General features: G+C 42.8%; 1 protein-coding gene across 1 annotated transcript in view; it reads left to right on the top strand.

Moving 5' to 3' along the window:
* Positions 1 to 941: 941 nt before the first annotated feature.
* LOC130189644 (protein kinase C alpha type-like) overlaps positions 942 to 17,473 on the top strand; it is a 137,997-nt gene continuing 121,465 nt past the window's right edge. Inside the window, exons 1-2 of the mRNA XM_056408555.1 lie at positions 942 to 1,258; positions 2,918 to 2,949. Coding sequence (XP_056264530.1) covers positions 1,086 to 1,258; positions 2,918 to 2,949 — 205 coding nt within the window. The 5' untranslated portion in view covers positions 942 to 1,085. The remainder of the gene's footprint in view (positions 1,259 to 2,917; positions 2,950 to 17,473) is intronic.

Below are 17,473 nucleotides of genomic sequence, written 5' to 3'. Positions count from 1 at the left end.
TCAGAGATTCCTGACTCCTGATTTTTTAATAGTAGAATACTTTATATGCAGAAATGTGAAATCTGATCTTTCTGATGAAGGTTGATAGCTGTCACTTTCATGTATTGTTTGACAGCAAATGCATCATGAAGCCCTTTGTGAGATAAATAAAGGCAGCACAGATACACGGCTGCACTTAGGACACTCAGAGCTGTTTTTATGGCAGTTTAGGAGTTTTATAGTTGCCAGTTTATTAGGTGGCTAAAGCTAATACCTCCCAAAGCCCTGTAATAAATCCCACCTCCACAGAGGTCATATATCTGTTTAGAGGTGCTGTTTAAACTTTATGGCCTGGGAGTTGTGGTGCTGTTGCCACACGGTGCCTCATACTGAGAAGTGGATATTTTGTCTAACTTAATTGATACAAATGACTTATATGATAACTGAACATTAGAGCATTCACGATTTATTGCAGGGCATCTCTTTTATGTTGCACAGTTACTGTTGTAGACTAATTCCTTCACAAAAAAAGAGGCCTGACCGTAATATTTATTTAACATTATTATTTAGGAAAACAAATTGAGTATTGAGAACTATTCTTTTAAATACTTGATATTTTATTTAGGTCAAAATAAAAATAAAAATAATTATAAATAAGGAAGCAAAAAATAAAACAACAACCATGCAACACTTCACCAACTACTCTCTTATCAACTTAGATGGCGCTTTGCAACAAACTGTAGTCATACTGGGCATGGACCAGCTAGGTGTGACTTGTGGAGCAAGTTTTGTGTGTGTGTAGAAAACAGCCTCTCCCACAATTGATTTGAAAAAAGAAGAGGAGGGGGAGTTTTAATTTGAAGGAACTAGCCGGATATAGCATTCGTTTCCGCTGTGTCTAGCTTGGCGGAGCTGTCAGTGGAGCAGCCCAGTGGAGACAGCAGGCAGGGAAAGCCCTCAGACAGTAAGTACAGTGTCTCCGGCGAAGACCGACGCCCCGCGCTCTGCTGGCTCCACGCTGAAGGCTGCGCCTCTCACCGGACGGTACACACTTCCAGGACCGCGAGACCCGAGCTGTGAGCGCTGCTTCTTTCGCGAGCGAGGACATGGCTGACGTGAATTCTAACGAGTCGTCCCCGATCACCACGGACGTGGCGAACAGGTTCGCTCGTAAAGGTGCTTTGAGGCAAAAAATCGTCCACGAAGTGAAGAACCATAAATTCACAGCCAGGTTCTTCAAGCAGCCGACTTTCTGCAGCCACTGCACCGACTTCATCTGGTAAGCCTTCCCGTCTCCCACCACCCCCACACGGCTGCTGCCTGTTGCATCGTGGTAACTTCGATGATGTAACACAACTTCATGGGAACTTTCCCTTCCTAATTCCCTCCACCTACACTTCGCCTGTAGCTCTCAAAGTGACCGGAAGCGGGAGTAAAACAAGTCGGGGTTTTTCTACCAGAGTGGGTTTTCGTTTCGGGGATCCCACTTTCTTAGAGATTGGGTCCAAGCGACCCCATATGGGAGGAGCTATTCTGTTGTTTATGTTATTATAGTGGCACTGGCATAATAACTGTTTGTAGGAGAGGGAGTCAAACTCATGCTTAGAATACAAAATGTTAGTGGAAATATAATCCCAGTGGGAATTAAGTGGCCCCAGTAACTCCAAGAACCCCATTCTTTTTTGTGTGTTTTTGTTGTTGTTGGGATAACAACATACATGTTGCACAAACATGAATGAAGACATTTCTGCAATGATGGCAATGTGTCCCTGAACGACAACTATGAAAGTCCACTTTTCCTGTCGTGTCCCCTCCCCACGTTACCGCCGGCTGAGATTGGACCTGGTTAAAGTCTCTGGATGACACATAGGTTCCCTCTTCCTGGCGCAGAGTCCAGCTAATAAAGCCTTCCGCCCTCAGTTGTTTTCTTTTTACACATCAAGCATGTATTGCTGAAACGCTCGATGTTGCTGCTCACCGGCTGGATGATTTCTAGGAGACATTCTTGGGTTTACTGACGCTGAGAGAGCTTCACCAACTCTACAGAGGATCGACTCAACATCTGCACATGTGGTTTTGAGTGGAAACACACACGAAAGGAGAGGTCGTGACCTGCAGGGCTGTTGCCTTTAAGCTGCAGTTCTGTATGACAAAACATATCTATATATAGATATATATCTATATATAGATATATATCTATATATAGATGTGTGAGGCCCTTTATTGCTGGTAGCTTTACACCTACTCGCTCCTCAGCTAAACAAGAGCTCAACACAACTAGAAGGCAACAACCTGTTGCTTGGCTTTCAGAAAGTTGCCTCTTTATGCAAGCTGCACATTTGTGACTTGTAATCGGGACATATTTTAGTTTTTTAGCAGTGTCTCAGCTGTTCAGTGTACTTGTTTTCCCTTCCTGTCCTGACAATGTGACTAAAATCAAATAATTTGACAGACAGCAGTAGAAGAAACACCGTATGGCCGAAGGTCTGCAGGCTTTCTATGATATGTTGGAACCCGGCTGCAGGGAATTGTTGCCGTTCAGCATTCGTGAGGCTCACAGTGATGTCATGGCCGACTGCCGGTGTTTCTGATCACCCCAGAGACGTTGGATGGGGTTGACGTCAGGGCTTCCACCGAGGCAGACTCAGAAACTCGTTGAAACCAGGACGGGCCTTCCCTGAAGGCGTCATGGGAGACTCGGGAGTGTCCGCGCGTGGTCGATCGCAAAGCGTCGTTGAGAGTAAAATGTGTTCGGAAATATTCATTTTATATTGCGAAAATGACGAGAAATGCTGCAAAATGTGAAACTCTTCCATATTAGAAGTACATAATGAAACCCTGTTTCTGGTGGGAATGAGTCGATCAATGGATCTGCTGTGTTGGTATACGTGTGTGAGAGTAAAACAACCATTTCATTCTGACTTCTTTGTTTTCACAGGGGGTTTGGAAAACAAGGATTCCAGTGCCAAGGTAAATGCAAAATTGACTGTCGGCTGACTCATTCAGATGTAATGAGACCCTGACCGCATGTGTGTGTGTGTGTGTGTGTGTGTATGAGAGACATGTACAGTGACCGTGTTTACATGCATTCGAATAACTGGCTTAGTCGGACTGAAATCGAATGATCCGTTTCATGTCAACACCTTTGTTCGACTATGTGCGGTCCGACTACGATCCGATTAACACCCCTGGATAACGCGATCCGATCCGGTTGATAATTCGACTATCGCGGCATGTAACGGTGAATTGGATTAGGAACTGGACTTTGCGTCTTTGCGCATGCTTGAGATCCCGCCGCCCTCCTCCCCCCTCCCTCCCATGTCGTGACCCGGAAGTCAAAAGAGACGATAAGTTGTCAAACAAACAAACAACGCTCTGGAGAACACAAGAGCCACCGCACATTTCTGGACCGAAGAGCAGACAGAATTTATGCTTAATGTATTGAAGGAGTTGAACATACTAAAGTTCATGGTTCTTTATCGAAATGTTGATGTTGTTGGTTGTTGTAGGTAGTGGTGAAGAGGTCAAGCGGAAATGGCTGTATCACCACGAGTTGTAATGAAAACAGCGCCACCTATGGTATCGGATATGACATGCTTTCAAAGGCCAATGATTCGAATTACTCACTGCCATGTATATTGGGATAATAGCAGATCCCCCAAAAGATAGCAGAGTCCGACTAAAGCAAGATTCAAATGACACCATCATGTAAACGCACTGACTGTGTTGAGCGTGGGCTTCTGGCTGCTTCTCCCATTTGATAATCCTGAACATGTACTCTTTCATGTGTACGGCGAACAGGCGAAAGGGATGTTTGGTGAAGAATGTATCCGTACACATCCGTCTGTGTGCATGTGTCCGGTTATACTGCCGACTCACGATAAAGATGACGGGGAAAAACGGCTTATTGATTTGTTTGCTTTTTAGCAAGCTCGACATAATTTTTTTTACACACGTGTTATTGTGGCCGGGAAGTATTTAAATCAGGTGGCCTGATGGGAATGAGTCTTTTAACAATGTTTCTGGGGATCTAGTTCTTTTGTGCATTGTGCTGACTTCCATTTAAAATGTTTATTAACACGGTAATAATTGGAACTGAATGTGCTATATTTTGAAGTTCATGCATCAATAACGCGCCTCCTAATAAGTGACGCTTTTGAGTCGTGACGACAGGAAACGAACACTTTGTGAAAAAGAGCCCGATGGAGGCGTGTTTGATATAAAGGGCGTGAGCTGAAAGCGAAAAGGATGACAGGTGAGACGGTTTTTGACACCTCTATGTGGGATGACGGACACGTCTAGTCCCCGACAATCAGCAGCATCACTGAAGGTGGATTTCCCGTCAACCCGCCGCGTTGAGCTTCAGCGCGGCAGCAACCCTCAGAATTCCTCATCTAATGTGGAAATGTGCGGGCCTGCCAAAGTCTGGCTCTGACGGAGAGTGCCCAGGTAACGGTGTGGATGATGTTAAGCTGATGCTGCACTTAGAGGTAGAGTCTTTCATGTTGTTTTAGCGCACTCTTATTTATTTTCTTCCAAAAGTAAGCCTGCGGTACGACCCCTTGCTGATCTGAAATTCAGGCTGTTCCAGTTATGTGCATGGACCAAAAAGAAAAAGAAAAGAAAAAGCACATTTACATTCTAGACACACCCGTTGAAAAGACAACAACAAAAATAATCTTTCATCAAACTTCAATATTTGATCACATTTGTTGAGCTGCCGCAGTACTACGACTTCTTATCAGATGGCCTCTGGAGCAACGGTGTCAAAAGTGTGTTCGCAGTAAACATATAAAGCATCTAGCGGAAGGACTTGATTGAAAACCCACTCTCACGTCTCTTCTCTCTCACTCTTCTCTCTCTCTCCCTCTCCCTCTTTCTCTTCTCTCTTCACTCCCTCCCCCCTCCCGTTTATGGAGGACTCAAAATGACTTAAGTATAAATAAATAAATAAATGAATGCATGAATAAATATGGGAATAAATGAATAAATGCTTAAATAAATGTATAAATAAATAAATAAATGCTTAAATAAATGTATACATAAATACAGTAATGAATAAATATACGTTATAAATCAACAGGACATCATTAAATAAATATATTTCTACATTTCTGTATTTCTTCATTTATTTATCTATTTATGTGTCCACACGTATTTCTTCATTTATTTATGTGTGACATTTACATGTCCGTATATTCAAATGAGCTGGGCGGTCCGAACCTCTGTCTAAAGCATGATTGGTCACAGGAGTGTGATGCACCTGGTGTGTTGTGCTCTACTACTTCTGCCTGGCACATGAAGCTGAAGTTGGCTCGCTCAGCTAACCGTTAGCAGAAGTTAGCCTAGACAGCTTTTTGACTTCAGCCCTTTATCAATTCCAAGTACACTGAGTACAGACTCGTGTTTTCTTGGAGTCTGGTCTTGTGAGTCTGGTCTTGGGAGTCCAGACTCTCGAGGATGCAGGACGGTCTTTCTGGTCTTGTGACGTCACCACATCAACTGTTCTTGCTCATGAATTTACTCCAATTATTCACTGTAAAATACTTTACAGGAGTAGAATGTGTTGCGGTGTCCACTGTTGTTTGGCGTAGGCTACGAATAAACGATAATAAATATACAACGTCTCGTAGCTTTCCTGGCCCAGGGTCGCTACAATATGAAGTTATGAATCTTAACCCTCAGTCAAATTGACGTAACGTTATCTTTTAATAAATAATAAACTCTTTGTGCTCTTTAGATCCTCCAAAACCTAATTATATCTCATGTTTAGCCGCTACGGAGACGTCAGAGCCAGCGGAGCATTTCAAAAAGTCCTGCCGAGATCAGGCTTCTCTCGGCGGCCACACAGCGCTGAGCGCCCGCGCCGGAGCTCAGAGGTCCATGAGCAGAACCTCAAATCTCCGTCGCATATCCTTATTAGGCTGAATCTCGATAAACCGACCACAGATTTGATGCTTAAACTACTAACTTCTCGGCTGAAAACATCCTTAAATTACATTCCGTGATTCAACAACAGTAGTATTTAGAATGTACAGACAAGAATGCATAATAAACACTGTTCGTCTACAGGTCCAAGTGCTAGGGATCGATTGCTTCTGTCTTGCTCTCCGACTTGACCAATCCTGTTCAACAATGAGGTTCGGACCGCCCAGCTCATTTGAATATACGGACACGTAAATGTCACACATAAATAAATGAAGAAATACGTGTGGACACATAAATAGAGATATAAATAAATGAAGAAATACAGAAATGTAGAAATACATTTATTTAATGATGTCCTGTTGAGTTATAACTTATATTTATTAATTTCTGTATTTATACATTTATTCTTGTATTTATTTATACATTTATTTAAGCATTTTTTTATTTATTCTTGTATTTATTCATGCATTTATTTATTTATTTATACTTAAGTCATTTTAAGTCCTCCATACCCGTTGGGAACTCGAAGATATAAACACTTCGCGAGGCGTTTGATCTCCAGGAGTCAGAAGCTCCTCCCTAGAGTGTCAGAGAGAGTGAAAGTCCTCGTACTGGAAGGTTTAGGGGTGGTGCCTCGTGTGTCTCTAGGACCATGAATTACAGGAACGCTATAGGAACGTTATAGGAACGTTACAGGAACGATATAGGAACGTTATAGGAACGTGACAGGAACGATATAGGAACGTTACAGGAACATTATAGGAACGTGCGCTTTGACTACCAGAAGCCCCAACACCCGCCCTTCTATGCGATCTCCCCCCGAGAGGCGGGAGGCAGTCTGCTCTTCAGTCTTTGCTCCCCCTTGGGTGAAACCAGGCTCAGTAATGAGTCGGCCCCAAGGTGTCGGAGTGCTGACACACTCGCATGTTTTTGCATAACCTGACATTAACCCCCTTTAGCAGCGAGTTGTCATTTTTCCTCCCGCCTCGTTGGCAACAGCATGTTTCCATACAGGAAGCGATACGTGTAACGATTGGAAGGACGTCAGAGAGACGGGGCGTGCGTGAGAGATCTTAAGCACGGACGCTGTTCTGGAGGTTATTTTTTTTCTTTTCTCTGTCAACAGCAGAGGACTGGCGGCACCGGTCAAAAAACTGACCACTCCTTCATAACTAATGTTAAATAAATGATGCGTGCCATATCAAGATGAAGATAATTGGTTACACTGCAGCCATTCCAAGAGGGAAAGCCTCCCCCCATTTTATATTATCTGTTTAGACATCAATTATTCAACTTAAGCTTCAAAAAAATGAGGGTCGAGTGCTCCAGCAGAGCCAGCGAGCCTCTCAGCCCCTACTTGATGTGGCAAAGTAATAAACCGGAGAGAGCGGCATTTCTCTAACAAGAGTGACATTTCATTTTCAGCCCTGCAAAATGCCTCTTTTCTAAGACTAGGGTGGGCGGCACAGTGTCACGTGGAGTTGATTGGGTTGTGAGCTGGACATCGTGATTCTGGTGCATACATTTAAGCTCATTAAATGTGTTGTCTTGTGTGGGGTTATTTTTGTGAATAATTTGGTATTTTATATATATATATATAGAAAGTACATAGCATTTTTGCCAGATGGGAAGTGAGATTTAATATCATCATTGAGAATATCCCTTCTAATGGTTTATTAATCATTGGAGCCGTGTAAAAAGGCCCACATTTCACTCGTTCTAGCTTCTCAGATATATGCTATTTGCTAGTTTTCGTAATCTTCTATACATTTATATCTTTGGGGTTTGGATTGTTCTTTGACAACAATCGACCAATCCGATGATGTCATTTAGGGCCTTGAACATTTAGCAGCCATCAGACCTTCCTGGCATTTTATCGACCAAATAATGAGTTAATTAATCCAGCAAGTACCGTAATTGACTAATTCATGAATAAGAAAAAGAGTGGTTCGTCTCAGCCCTGCTGTACTGTAGTCCATGATATGTGAGCATTGTTCATTGTAAAACCCATTAAGTATATTGTGTAAACATGAGTTATATTGGAAGAAAAAACACACATGTAATGAAACATTAGAACAAAGTCCATTTTGAGCAGAGTTAATGTTGTGTAAACAAACAATCACACCAGTGACCAGCGTTCCAGATGCTATCTGTCCGTCTGTCCGTCTTCACCTGGCTACTTTTCCTGCGGAGTCTTATTTCAAGGCTCAAGGCAGCAGCCGCCGTGCAGCAGGGCGTCTCGAATTAGATTGTTTGACATTATAATACAGCCGAGCAATTCAGTGCACTCTGCGGATCCACTGCTCAGCTCTGGTTGACTTCCCGTGAGCCGGGGTAGTGGGTTAGGGTTTCTCATTTGGGTCTCACCTCTCCGAGTTCTGATCTTCCGAGAGTTAAGCCGACCTTCATTCAGCCAAACGGATTCACGGCGAGCCACATTCTTGTCGGCCACTAAGCATCCGTCCTTAAGTGTTGGAGGTCAAGTGCCTTCTTTCGAGACACTTCCTTTTCATTCCTTGCTCCAGATTTTCTCACTAATCCAGGGTTTCTGTCACAAGGTGACTTTTTAAAACACGATTTTAATGGGATATTATGAGGCCTCTGTGCCCTGCCCCAAACCGCATCGAAAATAATTATTATAATAATAATTAAATGAAATATAATAAATGTTTCTCTCCATCTACTGAGATATGAAGCAGGAAATCTTGATTTAAGCCTTATTTATATTTACCTTTTATACCGTGGCGTCGGCCTCCGTGGTGCATGACGAGGTGCCGCGACACCTTGTGAAGCCTTTGTGCTCCACGCACGATACGCAATGAGGTCATTTACTGCTCCTGCACCTTCGCGGCGGGCACTCTAAGCCGAGCATGAACCAGGCTTTTAGATGCTAATATTTTGACTCGTAAATAGTTTCTAGCTTCTTGTTAAAATTTTAAAAATAGTCCTATAAACTGCTGCTTTTTACAGAGTATAAACTAGAACGGGCACTCGGTAGAGTGCATAACTTCGCATATTACAAGATTGGGCATTGAATTATGAACATTTTGGCATTAGTTGCATGCCAATTGGATAAAAATGGACTGCTATGGTAAAAAGAAGATTTTGAACTTTTCATGACTTTGACCTTGACATTTGACCCGATTGATGCCAAAATCTAATCAAATGGTCCCCGGATAATAACCAATCATCCTACCAAATTTCATGCGATTCGGTTTAATACTTTTTGAGTTATGCGAGTAACACGCATACAAATAAATCAATACACGGCGATCAAAACATAACCTTTAGCATTTTCAATGCGAAGGTAATAAAGTATAACACACATTTCAACAAAGACAAGAAAGCTACAGAGTCAACAGAGAACCAGGAGGCTTCACAGGAGGTTTTTCTTGTTGTTGCTACAGCATTCACCAAGTTACATTCTCTGCTCGTAACAGATCGTTTCTCGAGTGTCGATGCGTTTGATGGATTTGTGCTCACTCGGCGGTTTCCTAAGAAGAACCTCTGAGTTCCTCAGTGCATTGGATGTTCATCAGCAGACTATAGATGACTGAATTTCGCCCCGAGGCCTTGCAAAGTTCATGAGAGGAAGCTAAAGAGTATTCATGTTGCCTCCCGAGAGAGAAGACTACTTGATATCCATCTGGTTAATTTGACACGATTGTGTTTCTGCTGTGAGAATCCCAAAACGATTCCAACCAACCAGTTAATCACACTAATCATACAGAGCAGCTCATCCTCATTGGTCCTTTGATATTTAGTGTTCTGCTTAATGACTTTGACACTGCCAGACAAATAACAAGGACTCCCAATGCTTTCAGAATCGGCTTTATTGGCCTTGTCAGCATATACATACAAGGAGTGGAGGAGTTGGAGCTGGTTGTGACCAGCTTGTGATGGCTCTCCAGTGCGGTTTCCTGACTCTGGAGATGGATAAGTTAGATATGGAGGGAGCGACTTCATCCGCCAAATCCCATCAATACACAGTGTCTTTCTTTACCTCGTGCTGTTCTTTGTTTGGATAGTACTCGGAGCATCCTAGTACACATCCGCCACCATGTCGTCCCTGTTGACAGGCCATGAAAAGGTAAACTCTGAGACGGTCCCTAGCTGCCCTTGGCAGACTGGCACACAGATTATACGATAACTGCTTGTTGTTGTTGCTTCAACTTTTTATATCCATTCGCTCAGACGGTACACGCTTCTCACACGATGCTTTTCCCTGCTTCATTTGAACGCCATCCCGTCGTTAAGGACACCTGGTTACACGGGTGAAGGTTCAGCACCCTCGCAGCCTCCATGGTGGCCAGAAACGCTGGAGGCAGTTTGAGCTCGGCAGATTTTTTATTTCTCCAGGGGTTTACACTGCCTGTAATAAACTCCATCTTTACCTTTGCATTGAAAATGCGGAAGGTTATGTTTTGATCGCCGTGTATTTATTTATTTATTTGTATCCGTGTTATTCGCAGAACTCAAAAAGTATTGGACCGAATCGCATGAAATTTGGTGGGATGATTGGTTATTATCCGGGGACCAGTTGATTAGATTTTGGGATCGATCGGGTCAAAGGTCATGAACAGGTCAAAATCTTCTTGAATCGCATGAAATTTGGTGGGATGATTGGTTATTATCCGGGGACCAGTTGATTAGATTTTGGGATTGATCGGGTCAAAGGTCAAGGTCAAAGGTCATGAACAGGTCAAAATCTTCTTGAATCGCATGAAATTTGGTGGGATGATTGGTTATTATCCGGGGACCATTTGATTAGATTTTGGGATCAATCGGGTCAAAGGTCAAGGTCATGGAAAGGTCAAACTCTTTTTTTTTACCATAGCACGATACATTTTTGTCCAATTGGCATGCAACTAATGCCAAAATGTTCATAATTCAATGCCCAATCTTGTGATATGCGAAGGTATGCGCTCTACCGAGTGCCCATTCTAGTTTTATGATGTTTTTTTTACAATTTCAACCTTAGATGGCCTGATATAAACCACGCTGATGTGTGCCTCAGCGAGTAGCGTGTTTACAGTGAAATGACTGGAAATAGCGTGGCTCTGCTGTTTAGCTACTTGCATTAGAAAACAAACTTTGAAGTCCTAATTCAGTGGGACGCTTTTCAAAAGTGCCCCCTCCAGTTTCTGGGCTTGCTAAAAATTGTATTTCAATTTGACAATTAGCCGTTTCCCAAGAAAAACTTTCTCCAGCTTTCTGTCTGCAATGTATTTTGTTTGGCTGTTTATTTATTTGCCTACACAAATATGGGGAAGTGATGCAAACAAACTTTGAGCAGAAAGAGCCGACAGTGCCTTTTTCATTTGTGTCCCAGTTTAGCCTTAAAGCCTCTTTTTTTTTTCTCCCCGTACCGTTATTTAGCCTCCGAGAAATGATTATGAGAAGAAATGGCCTGTGACCGACACATGAAAGCCCCGCTGACTGTGGTCCTGGGATTCTCATCAGCCGTAAGACTGCAGGCCACCCAGCTGCATCTGTTGCCTCCGTCACCTAAGAGGCCGACTGTTCATGCCTCCCTCTCTGCCGTATACTTAGGACAGAGAAACAGATTAATTGATAACAGCTTTGATTCACACAGCTTGTCTAGTCTCTCCACTCCGTCTCCTTTCATCTCTCCTTTTCCTTATATTTTCGTATCTGTTTGGCCTCATTTATGTTTTTGGCTCTCAGCTGATGCCGATGGGGCTGCTCCAATATTTTTTCTCTTTGTGTACATACACATACACACAAACAAACAAACACGCACACACACAAAACACACACACACACACACAAACACATATCCAATCCCTCCATCACATCTAGATGAAAAAGTGAAAAATAGCAGATGGGGATTTAGTTTGATCTGGGTCTTATTCTCATACGTTAACCTTCATCAGGATACAATGTGGAGAGACCTTTTGAATGGAGAATGAAGAGAAGTGTCATGTCAAATGTGTGACTGTGTGTGTGTGTGTGTGTATGTGTGTTTATGAGACAGAGAGGGAAAGGGGCAGGGTTCAGCTTAGGCTATATATAGTGTCTCCCCGGGGCCCTGAGGAGACGCACTGCTCTGCATAGAGCAGCTTCTGTGTATGGATGGACACTTGCTCTGTCTTTAGAAGGCTGATGTGTGTGATTGCATAATTTCTGGGGACACACTTTGGTTAGGTTCTGCAGATGTCAGCAACTTATTTTTTAGTGTTTTGAAGACATCGTTTGTAATTTCTTCCTCTTTCAGAAATGTGCACCCATCTTATTGCTGTATGGACTCGACCCCAATGATCACCACCACCAGCTATTCTTAAGTATTCTTTACAGAAATCAGAGGCACATTCACCCATCCAGTGTAGCTCGTTCAAACGAAAGACAAATGGGGAAGACCGCTCAGTAAACAGAGCATTACAATGTTGCAGAAACAGGTGGAAGACAATCTACTGCACATTAAAATCAATTTCACAACGCATTTAATTACACTTACATTTATTTCTATTATTAATTTCTAATTTTACATCATTTCAAAGACTTTTGTATCGAGGTGTCTTCAGTAAAAGATGAAGTGACTTGTTTTCAACAAAACCACATATAAATAGTAAATAGTGTCCGTTAATAAGGTTGTGAAAAATAGTTGGGCCCATATTTTGCTGTGGTTATTTTCTTTATTATCGTTGAACAAGTCTGAGAAAGTCACCCTGTACAGTCTCCACTTATTGCTGGTGTGTTTGACGCCTTTTAAACCGTAGACTAAATCCACACTGCTGTTTGATCTATTAGTACAAAAAGCATTTGTCCTTATTGTAAAACCAACATTAATTGGTCAGTGAGCTACTGGTATCAATGCATGATAACACCCATAATCTTTGAGTTCTGTAGCTGGCTTGTCTCATGAAAATGAACAGCAAGAAAAACACTGTCAGTCCCAGGAGCTCTCAGAGAGCTGCTGCTTTCTGATTGGCTGGTCACCTCTCATCTCGTCTTCTACATGTCAGTTGTGCACCTACCAGTGGTGGCTGGTGATTTTTTGGGGGGGGGGGGCGCAGTTGGGCGACGCGGTTTAAATAGCACTCAACAATGAGAAGAAAAGTGGTTTTGAGTAGAATATTGTAAAAAACAAAGCTTTATTTCAAGAACACACCGTGCTCAACACTGTCCAATAACAACTATCAACACACTGTGACTTTGGGCATGAGAGGTTCAGAGCAGCTTGAAGGAACATTGGGTTGGCTTTCAGAGGTTTACAAAATAAAAGAGTTTCACCCTCGCATGAAAGAGGTTCAGAGCAGAATAGAGTCAGAAAGAGATGCATCACATGTTACATTGTACACCCAAGACCCAGAACCACTACTGTAAAGAAAAAAAAACTCTCAAACCTCTCAAGTTAACTCCTTTCTAACTATCTCTCTAAAGTTCTATCAATCCTGTCCTGCCATCTGTGAATGTTGTTTTTGAATGTTTTTTTGTTCTTTTTTGTGTGTTTTTTATTTTCATGGTTCTTCTCTGCTCTCTGCTCTGCCTTCTGCAGTTGGTTTTCTTTGCCGTTGTAGCTTCATGCTGTTAAAGATTCATGCTTTACATTTGTTGTGCACGCTTACGCTTCCTCACCCCTCTTGTAGTCCCCGTTGTTTCAGAGTTCAGTTTCAGAACTTTTGACACAGGAAACAAAGGACAGCTCACACAGCATGACTCCAGCTGACCAGCTTGTTAGCGTTAGCTACCTGCTAGCTCGTGCCGTGTGGAGCTCTCTGGCTGAGAGCGACCGGTCTCTGATTGGCGTATGGTCAGTCAAAAAAGAAAAAGCGATGCCAGGGGGGCGGCTTTTTTTGCCCCAAGATTCACGTTTCATCCGCCAATGAGAAGCCGTCCTTGCCGAAACGACCGTGAAATGTTTGCTCGCTGCCGCGCACACACGTTGGGCCGGCGCCCTGAAAATGGGGAGGGGCTTCTCTCCGTGATAATGAGTGGCGATATATTATTTATGTCACATTTAACTTAAGTGGTTGTTGACAGGGGCTTACGGTCTCCCACACACATTTAGCGCGTCAACACGGTATATTTACTATTTAAATGATTTGGTATATAATGTTTTTTGACAGTATATATTATATTTTTTTCTTCTTTTTTCATCTCAAAATTTTAAGAGGGGCGGCGCCCTAGCGCCCTCTATGGATGCACCGCCACTGGCACCTACTAACCTCAAGTGTTGTCAAAGACCCAACTCATATTTCCTGCCTGTTTAAAAACATATCATGGTGTTAGCTAATGTAGCAAATAAAATCATTTAAATGTTAGCTATCTCCTTCGTATCCGTGTCTCGTTACTCTAACCCTTCCCTGTGGTTGTGTTTCTGCTGTAAGAACCAACCAATCACTGAGCTGACGGCATCTAGTGATCTCCCTGGAGTATTCAGATGACTGTTGCCTTGTTGGGATTTGATTTGCAGAAGTGCATATTGTTTCACTGAAGATAAAAGGGATGCAAGACGTGTTGCACACGTTTCTGAGTTTCTGACAACTAGTGTGTGTCACCTGTGGCCACCTTGTCGAGCAGAGAGGGCTTTGTCTCCGACTCCTACAATATTTTCCAATTAAGTGTGTTTTTTAAGCACGTTTTAATGTCACTCCTGTCATATGTGAAGCCTGGGTGACAGGTTTGGAAGGGGAGTGAGAGGTGCTGGCCATCAGAAACGGCATCGCCAAAGCAAACTGTATGACCGCCTTGAATCTCCCTGCACGCCTCTCGTCTCTTCCTGTTTCAAGACAATCAATTCAGACCAGCTGCATTAAGAGTAATCTAATCAATCATGGCGGTCTGCATTATTTAACAGCTGAATTCCCATCATGCATTGGGGGAAATGCCCTCTTGTGTTCAACATTCCTGATAACGCCTCTATGAAAACATGCTTCTGTTTGTGGTATTTGTCAGCCTGGAGGGACGACGCTGGGATGTTTAAATCCCAGTGCAGACACACTGAGCATTCATCATCAATATCGCTATTAAATGTATTGCGACTGAGCGCTGATGTTCAGCCACATAAGTCAATATTTGAACTGGAGTTGTGATGTTTGTAGTGCATTACCTTCTTGGGTTCCACGGACGACGTGTTGACGCCGGTCTGTTTGTCTCCTGGCACAGGACGGCTCCTGCGTGCAGGGCAATACATCCTCTGACACCTGCATGTCATGAGATAATGGAGCCCTGTTCACTTTCTGATTGCATGCTGTCATGATGCAGCGCAAATCTGCTTCACAGTTGGATAAGGGGATTTGAGAGCAGGAAGGGAACTGACTGAGCAGTCCCAGGTGGGATGACGTCCATGTCCCCGCTGTCATGCTGATGTCACATGGAATTTGAATGGTCAGGTTTTTCTGCCCCCCTCCTCTCTTTCTCTTTCTCTCTCTCTCTCTCTCTGTCAGTTGGAAGACACAGCTACAGCTGTGCTGCTGCTGTATTTAGCTCAAAAACTGGATTCTTATTGCATGTACATTTCGAAAAATACTAAACACAAAATGCCGTCAAATTGATTTCGGGGCCTCCAATTGTTCCTATTATTTATCTGGATGCGTGGCTTCGCATGTGATACCGTCATTCTGTAGAGAAATATCTGAACCTCAATGCAGACTTCAAGTTCTACGTTGTTGAGGAAGCAAGTGACTGCATTTTAATACCCTTGACTTAAAGGCAGAGCAGCTGAACTATTAGCACTCAACAGGTTTTTCTCAGACCTCTTGGATTTCAATGTGATTTCAAGCTACTATGAAATGTTTGCCCAACGACGCCTTCCAACAAATTGCTGACCCCAGTTTAATGTAATTTGTGTCCACACATAATGCATAGGACGTTTTTATGGTAACAAGCTTTGACCGTTTCACCCATACAGAGTTAGCAATAAATATTTAAATTAAATAGCTTTTTTGAGAAATAATTACTTTTTGAATGGACAGTGCAATTATCAGAGCATAAATATTAATCTTGCATATGAGAGAAAGTCTACTCGATATGAATTCAGAGGAAATGTAAAAGAAAAAAGACATAACTCCATGTGAATAATACTGTGGATTTCACTTCTTAACCCTCCTGTTACCTTTAGGGTCAATTTGACCCCAGGCTGTTTTTCACTGTGTCAAACATATAAGAAATATCAACTTTTTTATATATTTAAAGGGCTATTTAGGTAGTCAACAAACAAACATAAAGTACCTCACACTTAAACTCGGGAAACAATATTAATTCTAATAATTTTCTGGAGGTTTTAATTGCTGGGGTCAAATTGACCCCGAGGGTAAAATATGTGAGTAAATGTGAAGGTAAGACTAAAACGAGAGGCTTGTGTTTTACCGACACGCTGTTGGAATGACGTGACCATCATCGGACTATTATGTATTAGCCTCTGTCGGATGTGACATTGTGTTGAAGTCAGAATGCAACATCAACCGTTTCCTTTTCTCAAATCTGCCGCTCTGGCTTTTGCCTTTTCTTCCTGCAGCGTCACCATAACTACAACGTCCTTCGCAAGCAGCCATCAAATCTGACATAACTCAGAGTGTTAAAATCAATCCCTGCTATTGGCCCATTCTTGGCCTCGTAAGCCAGAAAGAAAATCTATTTTATGGATGAGCATGCGTGTGCACGTGTACTGATGTATGTACAATAAATGCGTATGGACAGCGTACCCATGTAGAGTCAGGTGCAAGTGCGAGGGCCCTGGCAGCAGCGCCACGTCCTGGCGTCTGCTATGTGTTTGCTCGGGGATCTGGAGCTCTTGAAGGAGGAAGCGTTTGGCAGCCCAGTCATCATAACAGGTTGAGAGCGTGCAGATGCTGCATGGGGAGCCAAAGTGGTGAGTCTCAACTCCTCGTGATTCCCCCTTCAGCTTGTCAGGAATGGTTCTAGTTGATATTTATTGTGGCTGGACAGTTTTACAGGGCTCATTCATGTTTATCACGGAGACTCATGACCAGTGTATTGTTGCGGCACAGTTACGTCTTTGCTGATAAACACGTAACAACCTTAAAACAACCGTAAAGCGTGTGACCGTTGGCGCCAGTGACTGTGTCCGAGGACCAACACAGAATTGGCTTCTTTTTCTTTTTTTTAGAGGCTCGTGTTTAGTAAATAGTATCCACATGGAAGAATCCATCATGGCATTCCTGCAACACAGACACAAGCCATGCTTTCACGACCATATGCTGCCCCCTCCACGTTCACATACGGATGCAACATTCCGGTCGCCTCGTTTTGAGAGTTGTTGAAAGGCCTTCAAGTTAGGATTCAAGTGGAGGAACCATCTGAAGAAGACGAGGCACATGCATAATGGAATATTCTTTAACTGTTATGAAGCCCATGTCGGCACACATTATCCCTTTTGATACACAGTGTCCTTTCAGAATGCATCAGTTTGTGGTAGTTAGGTTATTTTGACCTATTAAATAACCCCAGCAGCTGTCGTAATGGTTCTTAAAATCATCCATTTCGATGATTAAAGCTGTATCCACGGTTTCATTGTTAAATCTGCTTTCAGATGTGTGTTTTTTGTGGGGCAGAATCATAGCTAGTGCATAATGGGAGCTTA

This window comes from Pseudoliparis swirei, chromosome 24 (assembly GCF_029220125.1).
Source record: "Pseudoliparis swirei isolate HS2019 ecotype Mariana Trench chromosome 24, NWPU_hadal_v1, whole genome shotgun sequence".
Classification (NCBI taxonomy): Eukaryota; Metazoa; Chordata; class Actinopteri; order Perciformes; family Liparidae; genus Pseudoliparis; species Pseudoliparis swirei.
Note: the sequence above shows the minus strand (reverse complement) of the source record. Positions and strands in the feature narration are given on the sequence as shown.